The sequence below is a fragment of the Saccopteryx leptura genome, chromosome 6, assembly GCF_036850995.1.
Source record: "Saccopteryx leptura isolate mSacLep1 chromosome 6, mSacLep1_pri_phased_curated, whole genome shotgun sequence".
Classification (NCBI taxonomy): domain Eukaryota; kingdom Metazoa; phylum Chordata; class Mammalia; order Chiroptera; family Emballonuridae; genus Saccopteryx; species Saccopteryx leptura.
In genome coordinates, this window is record NC_089508.1 from 133,474,932 (window position 1) to 133,486,487 (window position 11,556).

Consider the following 11,556-nt stretch of genomic DNA (forward strand, 5'->3'; position numbering starts at 1 on the left):
ATGAAATAGATGACCATATTAATTAAACAATTTTTAAATGGCCAGGAAATTCTGAGAAGTATGTTTTGGTTCATAGTTGTTTGATTAACATCCTGAAAATGTACTCAAATATTTGAGTTTGGCATGAGACTCAAAGGTACATGTAGGTCTAACTTTATTGACTCTTAAGCTCCTTACGTTTATTCTTTATTCATTTTTTTATGAAGTTAAGGAAATAGATCAGAAAGTAAACAAACATGCATGATATATTGGTAGTAATTTTCATAACATACGCATATACTTATTTTTAGAAAAGGGTGAAGTCTGAGAATACCAAGACATTATTTTTAATGCTGGACTGCAAATAACCATTTTAAAAGCTTTTGTCACTAATATCATATGCCAACTATACTTTTATAAGTTAAAAAATAATAATATAAGGGCTTTTATATTATTTTTAAAAGATTTTGTCAATTTTGGTAATTGTTTTATCTCGGTGATTGGTATGTCTTGTACTCGTAGCTTTAAATTTATATCTATATCAAAAGTTTTATAATTTTTTAGAAAAAAATTGAAACAAATGTGGCAGAGTAGAAAACAGTGCTTTTGTCATGATTTCATTTTCTTTGGTGGGATTGCAGGCCTTTTTGGTGGGCATTGTTGTGCCTGACCCTGAAGTTATGCCTCTCTGGGCACAGAAGAGAGGGATTGAAGGGACATATGCAGAACTCTGCACAAGTAAGGTCTGTATCTGGAAGGCTGCTGGCCCTTTTATGATACTGCAGAGTGTGAGGACGAAACAACAGTAGACTGGCAAAGTTCAAACACGTAGGGAAATTTCTAACTTTATAAATGGTGGGAACCCTAAACTAGAAGTTCAACTTTTTTTGTTGTTGTTGGAGGAACTCACAGTCCTTCTTAAAAAGTTTGATAAACAATTGAATTCTAGAGCTAGGAGATGTCACAGAAAGCTTGTCCAGCCCTCTTGGTATGCAGCTTGTAGGACAGTCCAGAGAGGACGGTGGCTTGCCCAAGGCCATACAGCTTGTTAACAGCAGTATTAGATGTGAGCAGAAGCCTTCTGACTCATACATTCTCTCCAGCTGTGAGGTGGATTTTGTATCTCCTGGGCTTAGAGAGACAGTCATGAAATTGAGAAAGTAGCACAGTTCTCCTTAGAGCACTAACCAATCACACCTTGTAGAAAACTCATGGTACATGGGGAGTCCTGTGGAAGAGAATCTCTGTGCTCTGACTAGCATCTACCCTCCAGTCACGTGGCCCATTTCTCAGCAGCAGCCACAGACCCTGTCACTTCCACTAGCCCCTGGGCTCTTCTGGGGGTGACAGGGCCTCTGGGAATTACCAGGTTGACCAGAGGGCCACTTAAAAACATCAAGTGGAACACACAATAAAACATACAGATGATGTATTATAGAATTTGATGTATTATAGAATTGGACACCTGAAGCCCATATAATTTTATTAACCAATGTCACCCCAATAAATTCAATTTAAAAAATCAAGTGGTCCCTTAGCTTATCACTCCTTTGGGCCTGCCAGGTACTTACTTGCCAGATGAGAGGTGATGATTGGGATGCTCCCAGCGAATGTTAGCCCCAGTTTGGGTGGATAGGGAGCATGTTGGTATGAAATGTGTTTTTGGTGTTGTAATTTTACCTATTGGTTTAATTTAGGAGCTGAAGAAAGCCATTTTGGAAGATATGATGAGGTTAGGAAAAGAAAGTGGACTCCATTCTTTTGAACAGGTAACTATAACCTTCCCCATACTTGTTACAGCCTTTGGGCAGAGATGAAAATTAAATTAAGCCACAGTGACTCTGACCTACATTCCCCACACCCTCCGTGGTGTGGCCTGCAGGTAGGCTTTGTCCAGCAGACCCAGAAGGCCTATTTCAACCTGACTGCCACAGCCTATGTCCTGGACTGAGATATGTCAGACATCGAGTGGGACTGCTTGTTGTCCTCATAATCACAGATGTTCATAAAGCTGAAATATTACCCTAGCTGTCACTACTTGATCCTGTGTGCATGGTCTGATTCCAGTTGCTGCAGCAGTCCAGACCAGAGCCCTGTCTTATTTTTATTTTTGTGGGGACACTTCTTGGCTTGTCGGGACACTTCTTGGCTGCAGCAGGCAGATTTATATGCTAGTACAGCAGGAAAACTGTGCCCCAGGGTCATTGATCTGTTAGCCCAGCATGCCCTCTACAAAGAGGGAGAAACAGAGAATTAGCGGAGGACACAGTAGTCTATTAAGACCTTTGTCTTTGCAGAGTTGGGATTCTTATTGTAACTGAATTCATAAGCATACTTGGTCCTATTTACATATACCATTTATATATCTTCTTTAGTTAAAAATTCAAAAAGAAAAATTTATCAAGCAGAAAAAATTAATATTCTTGTTTTTTAAATTTCCTAGTATATAATTAATATAATTGTCTTTCATAAAATTTTGTTTCTCCCATAGGGTCTCCAAATATAGTGCAAGGTTTATGAGAATTTTAAATTTTGTATGTTCATTTTGATGATAACCTAAAAGCATTTTAAAACCAGTTTTAAATATAAAGCTCTTAGAGTAATTACTTGCAATTAAAAAAACATTTCTGCCATTTAAAACTAATTTTTTTTTTTTGTATTTTTTTTTCTGAAGCTGGAAACCGGGAGGCAGTCAGACAGACTCTCCTGCGTGCGCCCGACCAGGATCCACCCAGCATGCCCACCAAGTGGCGATGCTCTGCCCATCTGGGGCGTTGCTCTGTTGCAACCAGGGCCATTCTAGTGCCTGAGGCAGAGGCCATGGAGCTGTCCTCAGTGCTTGGGCCAACTTTGCTCCAATGGAGCATTGGCTGTGGGAGGGGAAGAGAGAGACAGAGAGGAAGGAGAGGGGGAGGGGTGGAGAAGCAGATGGGCGCTTCTCCTGTGTGCCCTGGCTGGGAGTCGAACCCAGGACTCCTGCACGCCAGGCCGACGCTCTACCACTGAGCCAACCGGCCAGGGCTAAAACTAATTTTTTTAAGTTTCAAATTGAGGGCCCTGGCAGGTTGTCTCAGTGGTAGAATGTCCACCCAGCATATGGATGTCGCAGGTTTGATGCCTGGTCAGGGCACACAGGAGAAGCACCCATCTGCTTCTTTCCTCCTCCCCCTCTTGCTTCTCTCTCTCTTTCTTTCTCTCTCCCCCTCCTGCAGCCATGGCTTGATTGGAGTGAGTTGGCCTCAGGTTCTGAGGATGGCTCCATGGCCTCTGCCTCAAGCCCTAGGAAGAACTCAGTTGCTGAGTAACAGAGCAATGCGCCAGATGGGCACAGCATCACCCCCTAGTGGACCTTGCTGGGTGGATCCCAGTTGGGGAGCATGCTGGTCTATCTCTGCCTCCCCTCCTCTCACTAAATAAAAAAAAAAAGTTTCAAAGTGAGGAAATCTAAACATAGCTTCAAGATCTGAGAGACTTTTTTTTTTAAATATATCTTTACCTAGTTGAGAAGCACTGCTTTACTCTCATCTGACAGCATGTTTTAGGGCAAATAAAACCCGGAAGAATAAATCTTTATAAAATTATAAAAATAAAATTATAAAATCTATGGCACTGAAGCAATTTATATTTATTTTTCTTAAGGAAAGGTCAATTCTGACATCATAATTATTTAAATTTTTAATTGTGGTAGAACTGGTTTCCTTGCCCTTCCATAAGGGAAGCTGGTGACCAGATCATATGATCATGTAGAACAGGGCCACAGATGGGTGATACAAGATCTGGCTACTGTGGGCGTGTGTGCTAATCTAAATGGCTGGCTTTGAGGGCACGCTGTGTGCACCAGGCCCAGGGACAGGATTACTAAACTGGACTAGTTCCTGTGATTCCTGAGGCCTGCATGCCCCTGCTGGGTTTGGGATGTATGACTTGCCCCAGGGCATGTGGAGAATGATAACACCTTGTTTCCCCTTCCTGGAAAAGACTCTTAAGATTATGTTTAAAAGGTACTTTTGGCTATATTTCCAGTGTTAACCAGTATGCAAGTCAGAGAGCTTTCACTGAGAGGAGACATGTTCTTGACTTTCCGTAAACTTTAAGCAGAGTTACTGCTCTAATAATCTGCCCTCACCATGGTAACATCAAATACAGAGAAGTCATGCCTGACCTGTGGTGGCGCAGTGGATAAAGCGTCAACCTGGAAATGCTGAGGTCGCCGGTTCAAAACCCTGGGCTTGCCTGATCAAGGCACATATGGGAGTTGATGCTTCCAGCTCCTCCCCCCTTCTTTCTCTCTGTCTCTCCTCTCTCTCTCTCCCTCTCCTCTCTAAAATGAATAAATAAAAATAAAAAATAAAAAAACAAATACAGAGAAGTCATATGGCATCCCAAAGGCCTGCGTTTTACTGCCAAGGCTGTCACCTCTTTGTTGGTCTATGGCAGGGGTCCCCAAACTTTTTACACAGGGGGCCAGTTTACTGTCCCTCAGACCATTGGAGGGCCGGACTATAAAAAAAACTATGAACAAATTCCTATGCACACTGCACATATCTTATTTTAAAGTAAAAAAACAAAAGGGAACAAATACAATATTTAAAATAAAGAACAAGTAAATTTAAATCAACAAACTGACCAATATTTCAATGGGAACTATGCTCCTCTCACTGACCACCAATGAAAGAGGTACCCTTCCAGAAGTGCGGCGAAATGGCCTAAGGGGGCCGCATGTGGCCCGCGGGCCGTAGTTTGGGGACCCCTGGTCTATGGTATCCTCCCCACCACAGCCAGTGTGTGCCTTCAGCTGACCACAGGACAGCAAACACCAGGTCTCAGGCCTGAGGAGGGTCCACGGACATTATAAAGTTTAACAGAATCGAGTTAATCCATAATCCATCTTCAGTTTGCCCTTTCCCCTTTTCCTCAAATTTGAATGATCAATTACGGCATAACACTGATTTTTTAATTTACACACACACACACACACACACACACACACACACACACACACACACATACACACACACACACACGTATCCAAGCCCAAGGCTTAAATCATTCAACAAAAGCTTTAAGAGTTCAGACTTACTGGGCAGTGTTGCTATGAATTAAACGTTGAAATAGATAAAAAATTAATGTAATTTAATTACCAGAAATGGACAATTCCTGGAACTAACTCAACAATTATTAATTTATGGAGATCTTTGGAAGGTATATTTTAATGAGTAGATAGAAAGCATTTAAAATAACTATCAATTTTTAAATGTAGGTACGTGGAAGCATGTGAGCCTACTTAACTGATTTAACCATCTTGACTTTTATATGCTCTATTACTTTGCATAAGCAATACAAAGTGAACTTTGACACTTCATAGATTTTTCAAATTCTGACTTGGAAGCCCTCATTAAAAATATTTTGCCCTGGCTGGTTGGTTCAGTGGATAGAGAATCACTGGCCTGGTATGCAAACATCCCAGGTTCGATCCCGTGTTCGATCCCCAGTCAGGGCACATTTGAGAAGCGACTCTCTGCTTCTTTTCTGTCCCCATTATCCCTTTAGGCTTGCTGCAGTAGCTGGTGTAACAGATATTCAGAATCTACCTGTTGATGCAGTCCTTTCTTTCTAAGATCATATTTTCTCTTACTTTGTACTTGCCATTTAAATAGCATAATGTAGCTTTCCCTATGAAATCTATCTTCCCTGAACTGTTTGCTTTTAGCCTCTGCTTGTCACTACTAGAATTTCAAAGGTTCACTCCCATGCCTGTACTGAACACAGTCTCTTGTCCCAATTACACACTGTTCCCCATGTGCCATTAGGAATGCTGAGGAGCTGGAGCCCAGGCTGCAGGAACACTGTACAGATTATATCTTGGCATTTGCATCTCCTTTAAAAATTTTGTAATTAATTCCATTTACGAAAGAAGATGGAGAGCTGGTTTGCACTTACCAAGAGTCTTTATATGATACTGTTTCTATCAGAAGAGAACTTTTCTTTTTTAAGTTAAGGACATTAGCACTGTCATTTTTCCAATTTTTCATTTTATGATAGTGAACATGAATTACAAAGTTAAATCATTGCATCCAGGATTAAGTTTGACTTAGACTGTATGCATGTTTTCTTCAGGTTAACTAGTTTTTTTGTCAAATGGTGATCTCCAAACTTGTTTATGTAGCAGAACTTAAATGACATCTCATATGACTGTTGAGCATGCACAAAACATAAGAGCAACGTTGTCACAGGGTTCAAGGCTTAAACTAGAGCCTGTTTTCCACCCCGCTTCAAGCCAACCATTCCACTTCATCACTCTCTCACCCTGCCCCACATACTGCTGCCTCTCCCCACCTCATCCCACCCCTGTCTATACCCCATCTCCACCACCCCCAATAGTAGCCTTTTCAGAACCCCTAGTTCTCAGTGCAATATAGTCTGAAAATGTCTCCCTTGAGACATTTTGTTAGTGAATTTTGGGTCCCCTAGGATGGTTCAAGTTTGACAAAAACAAATTAGAAAAAAATATCTATTCTAGAGAGTACAGAAAACAGCAGCCCTACTCCCTTTCAACCCCTTGCTTCTTTGAATATCAAGAACATTGGGTTTTCCAACAAAACCCTTTTATTTATTTATTTATTTATTTATTTATTTATTTATTTATTTTTACAGAGACAGAGAGAGAGTCAGAGAGAGGGATAGACAGGGACAGACAGACAGGATTGGAGAGATGAGAAGCATCAATCATTAGTTTTTCGTTGCGCGTTGCAACACCTTAGTTGTTCATTGATTGCTTTCTCATATGTGCCTTGACCACGGGCCTTCAGCAGACCGAGTAACCCCTTGCTCAAGCCAGCAACATTGGGTTGAAGCTGGTGAGCTTTTTGCTCAAACCAGATGAGCCCGCACTCAAGCTGGTGACCTTGGGTCTTGAACCTGGGTCCTCTGCATCCCAGTTCAACGCTCTATCCACTGCGCCACCACCTGGTCAGGCCAAAACACTTTTTATAAGAACTTTAAGTAATTCTGAAACATTTGATAATAACCTCTTTTAGCCCAGATTTCCAGCTATTTATATGGATGTCTGAGTAGAAATCATTTCACTATGTGAAGTAAAGTTGAGGCAGCTGCTATAATGTCAGCTCTTGTTTTGGCCTGAAGTCCCTTCCTCCCCTCCTCTTCCCACCACAGGAACCCCTTAAAAATGCTATTCTTTTTATGAAAAGTGAATCCTTAATTAGGACAAATTTTTGAGAGACAAAGATGAATCTGATTTACTAATGCTGTGCTCATTTGAGAACTTCTACATTTTTACATTATGAGCATGGGGGGGGGAGCTAGAACTTGATAAAAATTAAAGTTTTTTATGAAGTTGGAAGTATAGCTGTTCTAGAAATATTCTTTGTAAATTGAGTTTTTATCTGAAAAATCGGTGAATGTAAGGGAGAGTTTTCTGAACAAAGGATTCTTTGACATCTCAAAATACCCACCTGTGGCCTTGGCTAGCTGGCTTAGTGGATAGAATGTCGACCTGGCATGCAGATATCCCTGGTTCGATTCCCAGTCAGGGCACACAGGAGAAGTGACTATCCGCTTCTCTTCTCCCACCGCTTCCTCTTCTCTCCCTCTTACCTTCTCACAGCCAGTGGCCGCAGGCACTGAGGATAACTTGGCTGGTCCAAGCATCGGGTGCTGAGGATAGCTCGGTTGATTCGAGCATTGGTCTCAGACGGGTTGCCAGGTAGAGCCCAGTTGAGGTGCATGTGGAATTTGTCTCACTGTCTCCCCTCCTCTCACTTAAAAAAAAAAAGTACTCACCTGCTGGGGCACTAAACTGTTAGTATCAAAGATTTTGAAAACTATCAGTGACATTGAATTTTTGCAACTATTTGCATACATTGATTTTTTCCATTTTTTTATTGTGGTAAAATAAACATAACATAAAATGTGTCAACTTAACCATTTAAAATTTTTTTTCCATTGATTTGAGAGAGAGAGAGAGAGAGAGAGAGAGAGAGAGAGAAAGGGAGAGAAAGAGAGAAGCTTCAATTTGTTATTCTACTTAGTTGTTCCATTTAGCTGTGTATTCATTGATTGCTTCTTATATGCTCCCTGATTGGGGATTGAACCTATGACCTCAGCACACTAGGATAATGCTCTATCCAATGAGCCACCAGCCAGGGCCATCTTAACCATTTTTAAGTGTATAGTTGAATGGTATTAGATGCATTCATAATATTGTATAACCATCACCACCATCCTTCTCTATCCTTCTTTTCTTCTTGTAAAACTGAAACTCTGCAGTGTCACCAAACAATAACTCCCAAGTCCACCTCCTCCTCCCAGCCCCTGACAACTACCATTCTACTTTCGCTCTCTCTGACTTTGACTACTCTAAGTACTTCATACTAGTGGTATCATGCAGTAGTTGTCTTTTTGTGACTGGCTTATTTCACATAGCATAATGTTCTCAAGGTTCATCTATATTGTAGGATATGTCAGAATTTCCTTCTTTTTAAAAGAGAATAAGGATTCAGTGTGTGTGCGTGCGTGTGTGTGTGTGTGTGTATCACATTTTGCTTATCCATTTATCTACTGATAGACATTTGTGTTGCTTCCACATTTTAGCAGTTCTGAATAATGCTGCTGTGAACATGGCTATACATTTATTTTTTGGAAACCCTGGGTTAATTTTTTGAGGAAACGCCATACTGTTTTCCACAGCAGTGGAAATCAACAATGTGTTCCAACCAATTTCTCTATAATTTTACCAATACTTTTTATTTTCTGTTTTTCTTTGTGTATGGGGGGATGTGATAGTCATCCTAACAGGTATGAAGTGGTATATATATTGATTTTTTTAAGTAAGTCATTTCCTAATTGAGTCCATTGATCTTATTAACAGTTCTTATATGACTATAGCGTCTGAAGCAATAACCTCCCTCTTCTGTTCTCCTGGCTTTTGTAACCACATTCCAGTTCCCTTCTACTTCTCAGATCACACTTCCTCATCTGCAGTTGAGGCTGCCTTTCTGTCCTGCATACTAACATTTCTATACCCAATGTCCATAGACCACTTGGTGTCTCAGAAGCATTTCAAATTTTATATGAATACTTGATCTTCCCACCTCCAAAGAATCTTTCTGCTGCTCCAGTCTTTCTGCTCAAGCAGAAACCTAGAACCATTATTATCACTCTTTCTCTACCAATTACCCAAACCGATTATAAGTCCTGTCCTTTCTACCCCTGAAATCTGTTTATCTCCACAGCCCACTTGAAAGCCCAAATCTGGTCGTCCAGCTTCCACTTTTCCTCACTGCAATCCATTAGTAACAAGTTAATCAATGTAAAGAGCTATTCTGGTTCTGTCACTGCTTAAAAATCATTTAAAGAGGCCCTGGCTGGTTGGCTTAGTGGATAGAGCGTTGGCCCAGCATATGGACTTCCAGGGTTCAATTCCCAGTCAAGACACACAGGAGAAGTGACCATCTGCTTCTCTTCCCCTCCCTCTCCCCCTTCTCTCTCTTTTCCCCTCTTGCAGCCAGTAGCTTGATTGGTTCGAGCATCAGCTCCACGGTGCTGAGGATAGCTTGGTTGGTCCAAGCGTCAGCCTTAGGCATTGATAATAGCTTGGGTGGATCGAGTCGGGGTGCATGCAGGAGTCTGTCTATCTCCCTTCCTCTCACTTAAAAAAATTATTTAAATAATTATTTCCAAACTCCCTACCTTGGCATATTCATACTTTATAATTTAGTCTCTCTCTCCAGCCCCATCTCTTTCTTCTTCATTTGTACTATGTGCTTCAGCCTGCACTTATAATGCCCCAAATGTGCTATGGCACATGTTGCCTCTGCCTAGGGCACCCTCCTCTCCTCAGGCCACATAGCAGCAACTACCACTTTTCCCTTGCTGTCTTCATCTGGCTAAAGCCTACTTATCCTTGAGTTTAACTAGGGTATCCTGTTTCAATGATTAGATGGTAAGCTCCATATGGGCAGGGCTGTGCCTTCTTTGTCTCTGTAGTGCCTGACACAGCACCTGACACTCAGTACTTTCTCAACAAAACAACGAAATCAATGTATATGTGTATTTAACATATATATATTGAATTAGGTTTTGGTTTTTGGGGTTTTTTTTTTTTGTATTTTTCTGAAGTTGGAAACGGGAGGCAGTCAGACAGACTCCCACATGAGCCCAACCGGGATCCACCCGGCATGCCCACCAGGGGGCGATGCTCTGCTCATCTGGGGCGTTGCTCTGCTGCAACCAGAGCCATTCTAGCCCCTGAGGCAGAGGCCACAGAGCCATCCTCAGCGCCCGGGCCATCTTTGCTCCAATGGAACCTTGGCTGTGGGAGGGGAAGAGAGAGACAGAGAGGAAGGAGAGGGGGAGGGGTGGAGAAACAGAGGGGCACTTCTCCTGTGTGCCCTGGCCGGGAATCGAACCCAGGACTCCTGCACGCCAGGCCGACGCTCTACCACTGAGCCAACCTGCCAGGGCTGAGTTAGTTTTTTAAAGTCTATGTTATAGAAATCTTTAAGCCTGTTTGGTATTTAATGATACAGATCTATTATCTCAACAAAATCATGGAATTCAGAGTCAACTGTCAGTCAGGATACAGTTAGAGATAGTATCATTCCAGGATTCAACTCAAGCCCAGATTATAAAATTCTCATAGAACTGACAGTTGGCCCTTCAGCCAGAGCCTCACTAGCCCCACCCCCACCTCCAGCCTTGCTAAGAGAGTTTGTATGAGGAGACTTGGGATATGCCTCATGAAAATAGACAATGTGAAGACCAAGCCTGAGGGCCGCATCTCCTTCCAATAGATGTGATAAAATTCTACAGCAAAATTTTTTAAAAACATAGTCTCATCATGTCCCCCCTAGACTTTTTTCTCCTCCTCCTCCTTCTCCCCCTTCTCCTCCTCCTCTTCCTCCTCCTTCTTCCTCCTTCTTCTTCCTCTCCTTGTTCTTCTCCTCTTCCTCCTCCTCCTCTTTCTTCTTTTTCTTCTTCTTCTTTTTCTTCTTCCTCCCATTCTTCTTCTCCTCCTCCTCCTCCACTTCCTCTTCCTCCTCCTTCTTTGCATGAGAGATAGAGAGAGAGAAAGGGACAGACAGGAAGAGAGAGAAATGAGAAGCATCACCTGGTAGTTGTAGTACCTTAGTTGTTCATTGATTGCTTTCTCATATGTTCCTTGACCAAGGCGCTCCAGCTGAGCCAGTGACCCCTTGCTCAAGCCAGTGACCATGGGGCTATGTCTATGATCTCACACTCAAACTGGTGAGCTCGTGCTCAAGCCAGCAACCTCGGAGTTTCTAACCTGGGTCCTCAGCGTCCCAGGTTGACGTTCTATCCACTGAGCCAATGCCTGATGAGGCCCCCGTAGACTTTATATTACTCCTATGAGTGGCACCATCATGCCACATCATAGCTGTCCAAGCCAGAAACCTGGGAGTTCTTAAGGCTATCTCTTTCTCTACTACATTTTGCCCATTTATCTCTGAATTGTTCTTAGGACTGCTAACTTGTCGCTGACACTACTCTAAGTGTAGGCCCTTAACTTCTCTTCCATGGATTGGCCAGATCCTTCTG

General features: G+C 42.1%; 1 protein-coding gene across 5 annotated transcripts in view; it reads left to right on the forward strand.

The window, feature by feature from the left end:
- The window catches only part of ACSL6 (acyl-CoA synthetase long chain family member 6), a 58,905-nt gene that overhangs the window by 43,797 nt on the left and 3,552 nt on the right, over nucleotides 1–11,556 (forward strand). For all 5 annotated transcript variants that reach the window (XM_066344518.1, XM_066344517.1, XM_066344520.1 and 2 more), the window contains exons 19-20: nucleotides 621–722; nucleotides 1,677–1,748. In XM_066344518.1, the coding sequence (XP_066200615.1) occupies nucleotides 621–722; nucleotides 1,677–1,748 (174 nt within the window). The remainder of the gene's footprint in view (nucleotides 1–620; nucleotides 723–1,676; nucleotides 1,749–11,556) is intronic.